Here is a 17,645-nt window from a genome sequence, read left to right as displayed (position 1 = left end):
AGACAGGGAATGTAACTCTGCAGATGAGTTGGGGAAGAAAGGAGAACTATACCTAGCAAGCAGGGCATCATTGCACAAGAAAGCGATGCCCAGTGCTGAACATGGATATAAGGAAACCCATGGTGGGCAGTGTAAACCATCCCAACAGAGTCTGCCCATAATAGGGGAAGTCACTAGTTCAGGTACATGGCCAGGATCAAGGGTTAAATGTTTTCAATGTAATCAGTGGGGCAATGTAGCATGTAGATGTCCTTGGAGACAATTTGGGGAACAAATGGTGGGGGAGCCAGCAAGTGGGAATAACCGAATGCCAATGGTAAGATGTCTGTAGACAACAGTGGTACTAAACTATCAGCAGAGCTTATATCCAATCTTGGTAAATGAAAAACAGGCCACTGCCAAGACAGACGCAATCTCTGATATAACATTGTGAAGTCTTCAATGGTTAAAGATTAGAACTACTTGCTTGGGCAGTTCACTCCAGTCAGAGCTTTAGGAGGGATCCCATTCTGAATGTCTTTAGCCAGGGTTCACCTTGACTTGGAGGGTGGAAGCAAGCAAGTAGATGTATTGCAGGATATCCCTGCAGATGTCTTGATAGGAAATGGTTTTTATACTGCAGTACCTTGGGTACAGGCAGTAACATGCAGTCAGGCTTGGAGGCAGGTATGTGGGCCTGGTAGGCTGGGAGGGACCCAGACAGACCTCACACCTGAAGCCAGGACTGGTGATGTGGCTGCCTCAGTGATGGAGTTACCCTGTAGCAGTGAGACTGAAGGTGAACCGCTGCTGCTGGTGGGTACTGATGTTCCCTTGGACAGAGTGACTGCAAGGGCAGAGGTGAGTAGTAGTAACCAGGCTGACAGTGAATTACAGCTGAAAGAAGAGACCAGACTTCCTGTGGAAGGGGAGCTGGGAAGGGTTACAAAGAGAGAGAGAGTTGAGACAGGCTTAGCTCTCAGACCCTACATTAAGAGTCTTGAGGGAGGTAGCTAGAGAGGCACCTGATTCTCAAGGAAAATGGGATTCTGCATACTGGAACAAAGGGTTACTATATAAATAGTGGACCCCTGAGGAAAGGCTAGAAAGTAAAGTAATACAGCAGTTTGTAGTGCCCAAAGCCTATCATCTGGCAGTTCTAGCCATAGCCCATGACATTCCCTTTGCAGGTCATATGGGCATAAAGCATACTGAGAGACATATTATGCAGAACTTTTATTGGCCTGGGATTTCCAGGGATGTAACAGGGTACTGCAGTACCTATGAGCAGTGCCAAAACATTGGCAAGGTAGAAGACAAGGTCAAAGCTCCTTTTATGCCTTTGCCTGTGACAGAGGAGCCATTCCAGAAGGTAGCTATGGATATTGTCAGGTCTCTGAGATCCCCAAGCTCAAAAGGGAAGATGTATATCCTAGTGGTAGTAGATTATGCTACTGGATACCCTGAGGCGGTGGCTCTGTCCTCCATTGAGGCAGAGAAGGTGGCTTTGCTAGACATTTTCAGCAGGGTAGGTTTCCCAATAGAAATACTGACTGACAGAGGTGCCAGTTTCATATCAGACCTGCTGGCTTGTCTGTGGGTGTGCTGTGGGGTGAAGCACCTAAACACCACCCCCTACCACCTCCATACTTATGGTCTTGTGGAGAATGAACCTCTACACTACAATCATGCTATGGGCATTTACAGACCAGTTTAAGAGGGAGTGGGAAAAATATTTTCCCCATCTATTGTTTGCTTACAGAGAGGTGCCCCAGGAATCCACAGATTTTTCACCCTTTGAGTTGCTATCTGAACATAGGATGAGGAGACCTCTGGATTTGATGAGTGATGAGTGGAAGGGTGAGTGTGAATCCCACAAGGAGTCTATTGTGGTATATGTCCTAAACCTCAGGACAAGACTTAGGGAGCTCATGGGAATGGCCTAGGAGAACCTGGCAGGAGCCAAACAGCACAAAATGATCTGGAATGACAGGAATGCTGGATCCAGAGAGTTTTCTGTGGGACAGCAGGTGATGGTGTTAATTTCTGTCAGACACAATAAGCTGTAGGCAGCTTGGGAGGGACCCTTCAATGTGCTAAGGAATGGCAGTGATGTTAGCTACATGATAGAACTGCTAGGCAGGAGGCAGGGGCACAAATTGCACCATGAACATGATTAAGCCTTACTGTGACAGACAGGCCCTTGTGTTGAGTATTTGCAGTGGATGGCAGGAGTGGTCTGAGGGGGATCTGGTGACTGACCTCCTTAGTGAGGCTCAGACTGACACCTCAGTGGAAGGAGTAGCAATGTCCCAGCGGCTATCCCCTACCCAGATTCAAGAAATCCGAGCAGTGTTACAGGAGTCTGGGACATGTTCACTGGCAAACCAGGGTGCAACCACCTGGTGCAGCACCACATGGATACAGGTCCCCAAAGACCTATAAAGCAGGCCCCTTACAGGATGCCTGAGTGAGTCAGACAGACTCTGAGGGAGGAGATACAGCTGCTGTTGGAACTGGAAGTAATCCAGGAATCCAGCAGTCCTTGGGCCTCTCCACTGGTGCTGGCACCAAAGAAGAATTACAGCGCCAAGTTCTGTGTGGACTACAGGAAACTAAATAGTCACACAGAGTCAGATGCTTAGCCCATGTCTAGGACAGATGAAGCCCTAGATCAGCTTGGTGGGGCCAAGTATCTGATACAACTTATCTCACCAAGGGCTACTGGTAGGTGTCCTTGACTCCCAACGCTCGAGAGAGGTCAGCCTTTGTGACTCCTTTCAGGTTGCATGAGATCACAAAGATGCCCTTTGGGACGAAAAATGTCCCAACTTTTTTCCAGAGGCTGGTAGATCATATCCTAGCAGGAGCAGGAGATTATGCCCTTGCTTACCTGGATGATATTTCCATCTACAGCCATTACTGGCAAGAGCACCTTCAGCATGTCAGGGAGGTGCTGGGCAGACTGCAGAGGGCAGGGTTGACCATTAAGCCCAGTAAGTGTCAGATAGGTATGGCAGAGGTCTCCTACTTGGGACATAGAGTAGGGAGTTGTAAGATCAGTCCAGAACCTGCCAACATGGAAGCCGTTCGGGCATGGCCTGCCCCTATACCAAAAAGCAGGTGAGTACATTCTTAGGGTCAATGGGGTATTACAGAAAGTTTTTCTCCAATTATAGTACCATAGCTACTCCCCTCACAGATCTGACAAGGAAAAACAAGCCAGATAAGGTAGTATGGACCCCAGCATTTGAGCAGGCACTGCATAAGCTTAAAAGAGCTTTGGGAGGACCCTCTGTGTTAGCCAGTCCAGATTACAGCAAAGAATTTGTTGTGCAGGTAGATGCTTCAAACCAAGGGGTGAGGGCTGTACTTAGCCAGGTTTCTCCAGAGGAAGAAGAACACCCAGTGGTATATCTCAGATGTAGACTCCAACCCAGGGAGGAATGTTATGCAGCTGTAGAAAAGGAATCTCTAGCCATAGTATGAGCACTGCAGAAACTTCAACATTATCTATATGAAAGGAAATGCACTGTAGTTAACCACAACCCCTTAACATGGCTACATAAATTCAGCCAGCAAAATGCCAAGTTATTAAGGAGGAGCCTAGGATTGCGGGCATATGATATGACAGTACAACACTGTAGTGGGGTTAGAAATACCAGTGCAGATGGGCTCTCAAGACAGGGAATGGGGTAACATATTCCCAGATAGGCTTATTTCTCTCAAACCTAATTTCTCAAGGGTCACTTGAAAAACTAGCTTGAGTCTTTAAAGGGGGGTGAGATATGATGATAGGAGGTACTGCCAGCCATTCCAGGGAGAAGTAGGGCAGTGAATGTAAGACTTGTGTCAGCACAACTAGCTGGAATTTTATAAATAATTATATGTCATTTGTATAACAAGCTGATCTGTACAGATGTTTGTGTTGAAAATCTATTTGTGAGCTTTGCTTGTGTTAATTGTGTTAACATGTATCAACAATGCACCCTGCTGAAATGAAGAGACATTTACATGTATTGTGGTATCTGAATTAAATGTATACATTTTAATAGAGGACACTGGCACAACAATGGCTAAACAACTGGCTTATTATAAGAAAAATAAGGGAAAGTAAATGAGCCATTAAATGACTGAGCAGCATCCCACAGTGCTGAGTAGGACTGGAGAAGGTAGGTCTGGGAGCAGCCATTACCTGTTAGATTTTTATAAAGAAGGGGGAAGTGTTGTAAATGTTTCTGGCTCCTAGGCAGTGCTATAAATGCTCTAAATGTGTATTGTAGCAGTCTGCTAAAGTCCTGTCTCAAACTTCAAAAGGAGATACTTTGAGAACCTAGAGCCAGGTGAGCAGATGAGGTCATTCTGCAAGTCATCTTGGATATTATATTTCACAGGGAATAATCTCAGAGGATAGAGTATTCTGTTTTTGGAACCTGACTAGAAAGACTGCTCACTTATTTCATCTTGCCTTGCCTAAGTAAGTTATTAGGGAACAGTAAATTTTCTTAGATTCATTCAGGAATATAGTGAAGCTTAGTTTAGAGAATGTTTTTCTTTATTTGTTTGAGTCTGTCCATCAATGTTGTTTTCAATATTTCCTGTGATTTGAACTCTGTGGTTTACTATGAATATATATTCGGTATTTTCGTGTTTTTTTATTTATTATTAAATATATTTAAAACTTTTATTGTGGCTGGTTCTTGTAGAGAGTATCTAACCTTTGAGAGTACTTATATTTATTTGGTGACACTGTGTGCGCCACTCCAGAAGGCCTATCTCTCTTGGTGAACTACTACTATTTGTATTAGTATTAATATTACACTGTATAACTGGACACCATTTAAGGGCCTTAGAATAGCTGATTGTGAAGTGTCTGGTGGCAGTGATTACCTTATACTCTGGGCAGAAGCGGGCACAGCAGGTAAACCTGTGCCAGCCTTTCCCAGGTGTGTGTGTGTGTGTGTGTGTGTGTGTGTGTGTGTGTGTGTGTGTGTGTGTGTGTGTGTGTGTGTGTGTGTGTGAAAATTAAATCTCTTAGTGTGTGTATGTCAGCTACTTGGGGCAGGGACACAAAGCACTGGGTTTACAGAGATGGTGCTGGAGGACTTGGCTTGGACACTCGGCTGAGGACCTAATCCTACAGCTGTACCAGTGAGGAGTCTTATTGGGGATCTGGAGGGAGACAGATATAGAGACATCCAGACCCCAGGCTGAGTGTGTTCCCTGTGTGCTTAAGGAAAATGTACTTGATGCAGAGAGGTCTGCATCCGGAAATGCTGAGTGTATCCATTTGTATTCCATGTGTACGTCTCTCTCCAGTGTCAGTGGTGAGGATTCAGGCTCTTTGATTACTGGTCCAGGATGGGGACAACACATAGTGGTGCTCATCACATATTGATAGCAGTGGTGGGCATCACAAAAGTAATCAAGGGAAAGCTAGAAAATACATTGCAGCACGTGTCTCATCAAATGTGATGTATGTAGAAACATTGTCAAATCACTTTAAGGAAAACAATAAGTGAAATATAGGTAAACAAGAATTGTCTTATGTCTTCGCATTACGTCTGAAGAAGAAATCTATAAAAGGAGACAGCAGGAAGGACAAACATTCAGATTGGTGAATTCACTGGTAAGTCTGAACACATTAATAAACAGTATTGTGTGTTTAACTGATTTTATTACTGCAAGCAAGAGAGAGATACATCAAAAAATAAGTGCAGTATTTATGTTTTTAACTTACTTTGTATATAAAAAAAATCTAATACAGAACAATAAGTGAAGCTATACAGTGCATTAAGTACATTACTGCACACAAGGCTGCAATATGTCAGTATATTAATCTAGTATTTCTGTCTTTAACTTATTTTATTAGAGTATATCAAGAAATAATCAATACACAATAGTAACTGAAGCAACAGAGTACATTTACTATATTATTGCAAGCAACCTTGAGAGATATGGTATTATATAAGTGCAGTAATCTGTCTTTAACTCATTTTATAAGATGTAAGTATTTATAAAGGTTGTTTTCAGTGCAGTATTGCAAACATGCATATCAGGCACAAACATGATCATTATGTTTGCGTTCTAGACTTTAATATGTAAACACTACCATAACTTGATAGAAAACACTGTTCTGACACTTAAGCATAAGCATTTGGCATACCAAAAGTCTGCATGAATAATTTCCATATAATTTCATCCAACGTCTACATAACCATTCTGTTTTACTTCAATGTTTATAAAATAAAAATGCTTTAAAGTAAGAAAATGAATGCTGTGTAATGTGATGTGTGAATTTATTGTGTGCATTTTCTCTTTTGTCCCCCCCCCAACTTTTTTCTCTGTTTTTGTTATTTTAATTACGCATTCCTTTGTCCTTTATTATTTTCATTCTCTGCCATTTATGTTCATTTTTTACAGATTAAAAATTCTCTGGAGTGGCCTAGGCACATACCTCCTAAGTTAGGAAGCTCTCATCCTCTGCTTGTCTAGGGACATCCTCGCAGGGTTGGGGTGGTGGAACTGATCCTGCAGGTGCCTTAGCACATGGAAGTTTGGCAAGCTTCACTGAACAGGGGCTTCAGGACTTGGTTGAAGACATGATGGATTAAGCTGGGGACAGATCTATTCAGTCAGTTGATGACTCTCTTCAGCATGTTCAAGACACAATATCCCAGATGGTGTTAAGGAACGCAACACCAGAGGGCCCTACTTCCTCAACATTGGTTTCCTCCACCGCACCACCATCTGGCTGTAGAAATGTTTGAGGCTTTGTGAACTGAAACTCCTGCTGACACTTCTTCAGCCCTTCTTCCCTTTTTCTTTTTCCCACGTCCTCTTTCCTAATTCCCACCCAATCTACTTTATCATATAAAAAAAATGTTTGAAAAAATGGGGTGGGGGGTCTGTTCTCCACAAAAAAACAGTCCTCTCATTTTCCACATCCACCAGCACAACCCTCTTCATGTGTTCATTCTGTGTTTCCCTCTTTGTTGTTTTTCTCCTTTTTCAATCTTTCCTATCCCCCTTCCACTCTTTAATCCATCTAGGTGTTCAACCAAGGATACACCTATGTAAAACATATTAAGATTCTTTATGTTTTTTTTAAATATTAATAACAAAAGCTGCACAGTCTGCCACTAAGTCTTTCAAGTATAGCTGCACGTACTCTCATCCATCCACAATATCTGAATACATAAGAAGTAATATAAAGCCTACAGCGTTCATGTAGTACTTTGTATGTACTTAATGCTTCACTTTAGGTACTTTATGCTTTTGCTCTAAGTGGGCATGTTTTTCAAACCACCTTCACTTTTCTTTATTCAGTGCTAATACACTGCACTTAGCTTATTTGCATATACACATAGTAGCATTTCTCGTAAATAACTGCTATGTAACTGTGAACTTCAAGACTATAAAGACCACCCTATGACTTAGTTCATCCAAACAGCATTTACTACGATTAATTGTGCCTTGTTTAATCAGCTGAACAGTTACTTGACTCCAAATCATCTAATGAGTTAGGATGCCACATTCTAAAACAGCTACACTCCCATGGTCACAAAACACACAGAAATATATACTAACACCGAAATCATATAATCTCAGGGAAGAAAGAGAAACTGATAAAAATGGCAACGCTCGTCTTCTTGCTTTCTTCTTCAAGTTTGGTAATTACAAAAATCTGGGAACATTTTAGTGAAGATATTCTCAGTGCCAATCAAGTGGTGCTTATAAACAGCAGGTTTCCCATCAGAATATTATCTCTGATATCTCTATAAGTAAGGTAGTCTATAGAAATGCCCTCTGCTCACTTGTAGACTGGTACAACTCCAGTATACTAGCATTAGGTGCTAGAGACATTTTGTGGTTTGTGCACCAGAACAGGCTTGGATTGTTTCTTCTCTGAATGCTTTTCAAAGGATCTCACAAATCTGAATCCATCGATCTGAATCCATCATCAGCAATAAAATATGAGTGTGTATGATGTTCATCCTCACCATGAACCTGATCATTATGTCTGGACAATTCTCAGATTGCCACGTACTAAGCTTAGCCTAGGCTTTCATGTTGTGAACTGCCCCATCTCAAGCTTGCCTTCTTTCAAGAAGTACATTCAGACATGATCTTTTGCACTGACAACTGTATTCAGTGATCATGAGGCCAATAAATCTTTAACCAAAGAGAACTCACTCTCTATCAATATCTGCTGCTTTGCCTTTCTTGCTGCTAAACTAACCCCAGGGTTTAAATGTTAATCTAAACTCAGATGGGTTTCCCATGTTTGTGTATTTATTTAGGTTGTCTTAGTAAATATTTGTATAACAACCAATATACACTAATATATCACATGTTTTTGGTCTTGAAGCTATACAATATTTTTTAGGGGATAGTCCCAGAACACAATACATTAAGGAAATGACACATTTTTGCCTCAAGAATAATATGTTTGAATTTGATGGGAACTTATATAGGCAAAATGTAGGTACAGCGATGGGGGCTGCTTTTGCCCCGGTATATGCTAATTTGTTTATGGGGCTAGTAGAAAATACCCATATTTATAGGAATGAATTTTTTAGAAAATATTTGAGTAAGTATTTTCGATTTATAGATGATTTGGTTTTTATTTGTAGAGGGGGAGAAAATGAATCATGTAGTTTTATAGAGTATTTAAATGCCAATAAATATGGGATTAAATTTGATGGTGTTCAAAAAGGTCTGCAGATAAATTATTTGGATATAACATTGAGAGGTGAGAATAATAAGAGAATTCATACTAATGTATATAGAAAATTTGATCAAATGAATCTGATGGTATATGCTACTAGTTGCCATCCAAACCATATGATAGAATCCATTCCGTTAGGGGAAATGCTCAGGACTGAGCAGTAATATTATGGAAGCGTATAAAGAGGCACAGGAAGTAGCCTCGATGTTAGTAACTAGAGGCTACAACATGGAGAATATACATGGAAGTTTGCAGAAAATATTTGGTAATAAGCAGAATAAGATGTTAGTTAATAGAGGTGTACAAAGTGGAAGGGAATTAAGAGCTAGAGGGGAAACATCGGAAAAGGAGATTATGTTCTTTGTTACCAAGTATACTTCATTTTCACATAGAATAACAGGGGTGATAAGAGAGTATTGGAAACAAATAAGAAGGAATGTTCAGTCACTGTCACAAATAGAATTAAGAATTTCTTATCAAAGGGGAAGAAATCTTAAGGATTTTTTGGTGCATGGAAAATATAAAAGACCAGTAGAAAAGATGTTGAAAAATGTGGAAATAAAGGGGACTTTTCCTTGTGGAAAATGTTCTATATGTCAACACATTATAACAAAAGTAGATAGAATAGGTAAAAAAAAGTTTGAAACAGTGGGAACATACTCTTGTTTAAGTAAAGGTGTGATTTATATTATAGTTTGTTCCTGTAATAAACATTATATAGGAGAAACAAAAAGGTCATTGGCTGATAGAATAAAAGAGCATGTTAGAGATGTTAGAAATAATAAAGTTATGAGTCCTGTAGCGGAACACTTTAATAAAGAACATAAAGGTGAAACAAGTACTATGAAAATAACAGTATTGGAACAAGTAACATTACAATATGAAAATGTTGAGTTATTAAAACACATATTGAGACGAAAGGAGTCTATTCTTATAATGAAATATAATACATTGTTACCTAATGGATTAAATAAGGAATGTAATTGGCAGATTTTTTATGAATTTTTAACTTTGACTTTAAGAATGTATTGGAATGTGTTTTAATGATTAGTATGTAAATTGATTAATTAAGATGTGATAGAATTGTATATAAAAGGAGGGATTTTTTAGTAATGAAAGTTTTACTCTGTAAAGGTTAAGGCCGAGGCGCTAGAGAATTTTGTTCTTAAAAAATAAAAGTGTATGCTTGGAAAGTAGAGCTGTTTTTCACTGGTCATTTATTTGGTTGTTATACAAATTTGAGCTATTTTGTTGTGACTATATGTCTTAGTAAATATGTTAAAATGTTTGCTCCCCTAAATTTTCTGGGCAATTAGTAACACAGACATTGCATAGCTTAATAATAAAAGTACTGTGGGCAGCTTTAAAAGCAAAAAAGGTGGCTCCTCCCAACTGCCAGCCGCTCTCATATCACATTTTAGTAAGCTACGACTATACCAGTTATCTGTAATTCTTCAGCTCTACCAAGTCTAATATTCTGTAAACAAAATGCTGTTGTTAAATCTGCATTTCTCACTTTCACATCTGTCATTTCCCAGCTGTTTATAGTTGCAATCTGCCAAGGTTGACTTCCTTTTTCATAGTATTGGCTTCTGACTAACCATCTGTATACATAGCCCTTATTTAATGCTGTTTCTGTTTGCAGGAGTAGTATGGAATGTTTTACATATTTCACCATGTTGCATCTTGCCATATTCCTCCTGTCATGCATGAAGATAGGTAATTTTGCCTTGAGTAATAACCCTCCCCAATAGTTAACCAGTGGAATGTTAAGATAGATGGAGACAAGAATACATTCAAAATTTGCCCTTTTGGGAAGTAAAGTTAGAGAAAAATAATATAAAAAAATAAATAAATACTCCAGTAGCATAAAACTATCATGCACTGCATTTCCAGTAACAATATAAATGGAGGATCAAATAGCACAAAAATTTCAGAATAATGAATCAGTAAACAGTTCAAGATATGCTGACTCTGCATTAGACCACAGGACAGTATCAGTAAACGGTGTACCTTTAACAGGAGAACAGGAGACGCCAGCATCTTCTTTGTGTTCACAGTTATGCTTGCCCCAGGCATTCTTCACACACTGCTCCAGAGAGAGCTCATTTCCAGTGCATTGCACTTCATCCAACAACACAGTTCCTGTACCTTCTCCGAAGTGGGCCTCGTCCCACGCTTTGGCTATGCCACTGTGAATGATGACAGAAAGGTATGCATCAGCTGTGCACATAGTGCTAATTGCAAACCACAGCACAGTGTCAGTGTGTACAGTACTATAAACTGATAGATCAGAGAAGTAAGATTACATCTCTGCAGAATATCCTGTACCATGTTGAAGAACACATGCTACTGTTACTTCTTCTTTGAGACCTATAAAACATCTCATTGCATCATGGTAGCAGATCTGAAATATCAGTGAACCGGAGTGCATTAGAAAATAGAATATATAGTGCTACTCAGTTCACCAGCTGTAATCCACATGCTCTTAACACTGCTGTGAAAGCCACCAGTATGTTAGCATTAGTATGTCTGAGCAATGCCACACACACTTGCTTCTGAATTATATGTGCTTTTGTTCAACAAATCAGGTAAATGCAATTTTGCATAGAAATATATTTTTTTGCCTTTTTCACGCAAAAAAGCAACCATCGGTGGCTATGTGTTCTTTATTTGCTAATACATGTAAGCCATTTTTATATCTATATCTATACACACACACACACACACACACACACACACACACACACATACACACACACACACACAAGCACACACACACATACATAGGACAGTTTTATCAAGCCTACGATAAGTCCATTGTCACTGGCACACTGTGCCATCTCTGTTTTCTTTCTTTTTTCTTTTACAGATTTTTGCCCCTGCTGCCTGATGATCATCAGCTTCCTCTCAGCCAACTGATTCATTTGTCCCCCATTATTAGGGAGAGAACTGAAGTGGAGATGCCATCATTTAAGCTGCCATCAGGGTTGATTTGAGATTCATCTGTCCTGTCACAATGAAGGAAGTGGGAGTATGTACAATGGACTGACTGTTTTGGTTGGCCTTCTCTTCTACAAAGGGCACTGCCAGCAAACAGTTCTGCTCTCCTGTCTTTAAGCATGGAAGGTAGCTTCCCCAGTCTCCAGCAGGGAAACTGCACATCCCTATGTGCACAACAAGCCTCTATCCTTGTCTCCCCTCGAGGAGGCAGTCAGGGCATGACCCTTCACTCTACTCTCTCCCTGCTTGGGTTCCTCCAGTGCTGGGGCCATTAATCATATCACAGAAACCTGGAATGCATTCAGGGTTTAATCCCACTGCACCCCAGATCCATGCTCTGTGGCATCTCTGTTTTCCACATGCACATGTCTTTTGTCCAGTACACCTCCAATTATTACTTTTGCCTTCCCTTCTCCTCACATTACTGTCTGTCCATCTTGGATCTGCTTACTGTGTGCTACTGTTCCTTACCTATCTATGCTCAGCTGCCTTGAGTTAACTGCAGTTTGTGGGATGACACAGATTGGCAGCATTGCTGCCTTTCAACACATGCCTCTCCTGTTTTGTTCTTGACTGGGTTACCTTATTTGTCTAGTGTTTATTCCCTCCATGCATCAATGTGGGTTTCATCAGGTTCTGTAGGCCCACACCAAGCACATGCATGTATGTGAGTTGCTAGTCTGCCAAACTTCTCATAGGTATGTGAGTGTTTTTGTGTGTGTATGCTTGTGTTTCTGCATCTTGCGATAACTGGAATCCTGTCCAGGTTTAGCTGTATGTGTTATCAGCCTGAACAGGCTAAAATGGGTTTTCAAATATCAATGAGTGAAAATGATATTTGAATAGGTATCTTGTAACCACTGTTGCCACATATACTTGCTTAATAAGTTTTATAGTGTGTTATACCGTGCTTGCTTGTCACTTTTACCTGGCATAGTTTGCTTTTTGGATGATTCCTATAATGTATGACTGATCAAGTGTCTAAATGGGTGGATCCTATTTCCTGTGAAGTCTCAGCGAGAATAACTGAATGAAGTAATCAGATAATAAATAAGAAAATCATTCAAACAGCAGTTTTACAGACAAAATGACTATACATTCAGATAAAAAGAGGAATAAAAACAAGTCAGTAACCAAAAATATGCAAAATTACAAAGAGAAAAGACTTTAAGCAATGCCTGAATGCAAGCAACAAGAAAAAATAGTATACAGATGAGTAAGAAGATGCCAATCAATCTAGATACATGAAAAAGTCTTTAATACATAGCAAACAAAGAACAGCACTGAATAAATGATAAAAATTCAGACAATGAATGGAGAGAAGTATTTTCTTAATAAATTAATATATTGGAGAAAAAAGGAAAAAAATATATAGTGGCAATGGGCAAGCTGTGGGTGATTTACAGACACATACACATTGCGTAGTAGCTTACATGGCCACGGCATGCAATGTATGCAAAAGACTGCATACAGAGATATAAATAAAGTCATACAACATAATTAGATGCAAATTTATTTAGACAAAACTGTGTCATGACTCACAGTGGTAGAGCAGCTGGAGTAGATTGATGAGTGACTATACAAAGACACAAACAATATCGAAAATTTGACACTACATGTCAGTAAGATGCTTTGAGTAGGTAGTCAGCAGCACTTGTTTATTCTACGAGTGGCTAGCAGTGGGCCAGTTGCACATTATAGCAGACCACTGCAATGCAAGATGTTCAGGCAGCACATAGCATGCCATAAAAATGGCTGATCAGCAGATAACTGATGGCTTCTGTGAAAGGCAAGACATCATTTGGAGTCTGGCAAATATGTGTTGGCTATGTGCTCAATCCAGAGAATTGTGTGATGTTACTATTTCTGTGAAGACCAGGGTATGTGTAGCACTTTACCATCTTAGTAATGAGAACTTCTGATGATCAGCTAGGGACATGGTAGATATATTGCCGGCTTCAGCCTGAAAAATATTGAACGAGTTTTTTGACAAGAGTGACCATTATGTATGGCTTCTATAACATCTCATGAATTCTTGAGCTACTGGCTACCATCAATTACACACAAGGAGCAATAAAGGCCCTGCCTGGCCTACACTCACAATATATGTGAACAAAAGAGGCTACCATTCTCCCAACAGGTGGGTAGTCTGTAATGCACAAGGGATTATCATTAGAGAGTATGTGTGTGTGTGTGTGTGTGTGTGTGTGTGTGTGTGTGTGTGTGTGTGTGTGTGTGTGTGACCTCTGGAGGTCCCATGACTCCCATATTTGTCCCATCTGTGACCTGTATTGTTGCTTCCAGTAAGACGACTTCTTTTGACATCTGGTTGGAAAGTACAGGCTCACACGGCAAAATGAATGGTTCTGGCATTAAACAAAGCACAGAAGCGGCAACGAGGGACATCGTTCTCTGGGCCTAGATAAGTGATGCAGTAAGAATGGAAGCCCTGGTGTGGTATTTGCTTTCCACAGGTGAGACAATTATTAACTTTTTCTGACATGGGTTAGTGCAAGAAAAAAGGATCCCCATCGGGGTACTTAGCTTTCGAATGCTTCAACTTCAATTCAGAAATGAAACTCATGTAGCGGCCGACCAGCACTCATGCGAACTGCTTCTGCTTCAGGCTCCATGGCAAGAAAGACTAATGTAATGACGTTGGATGCCTTCCTTTATATCACTGATGACCTGATGTCAGTCCTCAAGTGACAGCAACCGATGCAGAAATACTAAGTCTCTGGTACTCAGGCCGGCCGAGGGCTACCCTGGCAGGGATAACCCAAATGTGATGATTGCAACAGTGAATACACTCGAACATCTACAATTATTGTAAGTGTACAAAACTGTACTTTCTGCTACCTTCTCCCATCTTATAGGGCATTGCAGTACACCTGTGACATAACCAGCCAGCTTGTTGTTGTATGTGCCACCCTGAATAATATGATCATATGGAAACAAGCATGCCAGGCCTATGATATATCTGTGTTACAACTTGTACCAGGTGGCACAACATCATCAGAACAGTTAAGGAAAAGATAGAAAGGGATGCTGCATGCACAGGAAAAGCCACACTGAGGCAGCAAAGGGCACACTAGACAGTGATACTGATGAAGTGGTGACATCTGGTTGACAGTTATGGGCCATGACAATCATAAAGTGATAGTGTTTCACAGACTAAACAAGAAGCATGCTGTTTTAATATAAAGCTGTGCCATGCACAGTGTCACGCTATACAAATAAACCAAACAAACCTAACTACTGTTCTAGCAGACCTGTTATGTGCGAGCATATTTGTCAAAATGGAAAATATACACCCTTCTGGACAACTCCAGATACTTAAGTAATACATAATTTGTGCAGTTTGCAGTTCAGGCATACTTTCTCAAAAAAAACCCCCACAAACTTTTACCCTTTTACATACCATATAGTGAAGTACCTGCTTGTAACATGAACATCACTGAATCACCTGTCCATAAAACATATTCTTTTATATATCAGATTGTATACGGGCCAGGACAAATCACAGAATGTCAAGACGTATGCATAGTATGCCATATATTGAGGTGAGCCATTCAATTGAGTAGGGTGGGACGGCATGGCATGTGATTTCATGAACACACATAACTATGTGGTGTCTGTCATTTTGCATTGTCTGTAACAGTGTTAGCACCTATTAAATGCACCTATCAAAGACACTTAACTGGCTGGTTTCTTGCATACAGCACCTATTGGGTATCTATAATAGCCCATTTAAAAAGTTGGTGCCTGGCATCACATGGGCCTCCTGTTAACAAGGTCCACAGACATCCCACGGACATCAGAGCAATGGTGACACTGATACAATCAGCTAAGGTGCTGCCAACCTGAGACACGCAACAGTGGGAAGCAGATGTTTAATAAGAATGCCCTGAGATGTGTGCTAAGCATTTACTGAAACAGATTTCTTCATGCTGACTGCAGAACAGTCAGGCAAGCAATTTTCACACTGTTCCCAGAGGAGGTTGGTATGAACATGTGTGAAGGTGTTGTCATTGCATGTTGCTGTGAGGTATGCAGACTGTTATCTGTGCTTCACACAGTTTGGAGCAATAGCAGTCCTAATTAATTCTGAATGCTTGATCCCTTTCCCTTTCTAGTTGTAGTGGTGTGCACCTTTATTTTACAGTTCACCAAGAGTAACGTCTGAAATATATAGGCTACCACAAGTGGCAAGAAGGGAGTGGTGACATATAACAGAATGAGAATATGTAATTTAGCATGTTCTGTACTTCAGCTACATGTCACACTTAAGCCAACCTTCTCCTTTGATATCCACAATGCAGGTCCACCTGAAGAGGAAGAAAAGGAATTCCGGTCATCTACTGGAATAATGAATGAGTTTGGCATAATGGGTAAGAATTTTTAGCTCAGACACAAGGTATAGGGTTTGAGTCTGACCTCAGGTTATATGCTAATTTTAAAATGGCCCTTCTGGGCAGTTAGCTTAGCATTTATCTACAAACTTACTTTTGTAGCACATTATAGCTTCTTTGATGAGAATGGGACTGCTTCACCAAAGTAGATAAAGGCCCCACTCAGGCAGACAAACCACCCCAATCACCTGTTTCCCAGCTGTAGCAACTGCTTGAGAGTGCAGTGGAGCATTAGGTGGGGGAACTGTCTCAAATGTATTGACACCATCCTGTAGTGAACTGCTGATTCACTAGAATGGCAGGTATGAACCAACAGGTCACAAGAGGGTGACCAGGCCCATATTATCACCGTCCCTGGACCATCTGCTAATGATGGATCTGACTGCCCTCTGGGCCAGAATACCAGCCCCAAAACAAACCCTCTATCTTATTCTCTGCCTGATGGGACCTCTTTTCTACTGTGTTATATCCCATATCTTGTGCGTAACCCAAAACTTTCCATCACCCTTTATGCAAGGTACTAAACGTCACCCCAATCTTATGTGTGTACAACATTCATGTTTGTCTGCACTGTTTCACATTTGTCTTCTTGCCTCTGCAAACAATCCTACCCCCTCTTTTAATATGTGTCTTTTCCTTTTCTTCCTTTGCATATCATCCCCCTCTTGTCTTCTCTGCTGATATGAAAAAATGGGGCTTTGTTCCCAGAAAAAAATAATTTTGACCTTCCTGCACCCTCCTATGTCCTCCTTGTGTGTTTCCCTTTGCTTACTGTCCTAATACCAGTTTTCCTCTCCATATTGCTGCTGATACATGCAGCCACATGCCTTGGGGCACCACACAATGACACGCAGATAAGTTCAAGCACAATGTGTTGTTTAAGTCCACAGCACTTTGTGCTAATCTCAGGCAGTACATGCATAACTCTTAACTTTGCATCTCCAAAATGAGAAGCACTACCTCTCATAATGTAGAACAAATGGGTAAAATGTGGAGCACTTAGTAATAAACTGAAGTAAGACACCCATAGCATGGTTAAAAACTGTCAATTTGTGTTTACAAAAGCTGCTTTTGATAAATTAATAGGATTTAATATTATTAAATATGGATATTCTTTAAAAAAATTCTTAATGAATGTGCGACAGACTCTTTCAATGTGGAACAGAGTGGAACATGTAAGACTCAAGATGAAGACAATTCCTCATAATGAATAATTGAGACATATAGTGGGATGTTGTGTTTCATCCAGTATTGTGGCATCCACTTTCAGCCATGCTACCATTTGCCTTGTCCTTTGTAGTAATTGACATTCATTTTTCCACTAATTTCAGTGAGATATCCACTGCAAGATATGCTACCATAAAGTTAATGTTTTACAAGCTCATGTTGCTCTGTTGAGTTGCACGAGAACTGTGTACTTTGGCAGTATTAACAATAATACTGCTTGTAAATGCAGAAGGTGACAGTAACCAAGAACGAATTATTCCACAGCAACCACAGTTTATTGAGCACTTTTGTTG

At 40.4% G+C, this 17,645-nt stretch overlaps 1 protein-coding gene across 1 annotated transcript in view; it reads right to left on the bottom strand.

Annotated features, from left to right (window-relative positions):
* Positions 1 to 17,645, bottom strand: part of PRSS12 (serine protease 12) — a 1,465,718-nt gene that overhangs the window by 663,512 nt on the left and 784,561 nt on the right. Inside the window, exon 5 of the mRNA XM_044061659.1 lies at positions 10,724 to 10,902. Within this exon, the coding sequence (XP_043917594.1) occupies positions 10,724 to 10,902 (179 nt within the window). The remainder of the gene's footprint in view (positions 1 to 10,723; positions 10,903 to 17,645) is intronic.

The sequence above is a fragment of the Protopterus annectens genome, chromosome 2.part0 (assembly GCF_019279795.1).
Source record: "Protopterus annectens isolate FY-2018-M chromosome 2.part0, PAN1.0, whole genome shotgun sequence".
NCBI classification, from domain to species: domain Eukaryota; kingdom Metazoa; phylum Chordata; order Ceratodontiformes; family Protopteridae; genus Protopterus; species Protopterus annectens.
This window is presented reverse-complemented; position numbering and strand designations above follow the sequence as displayed.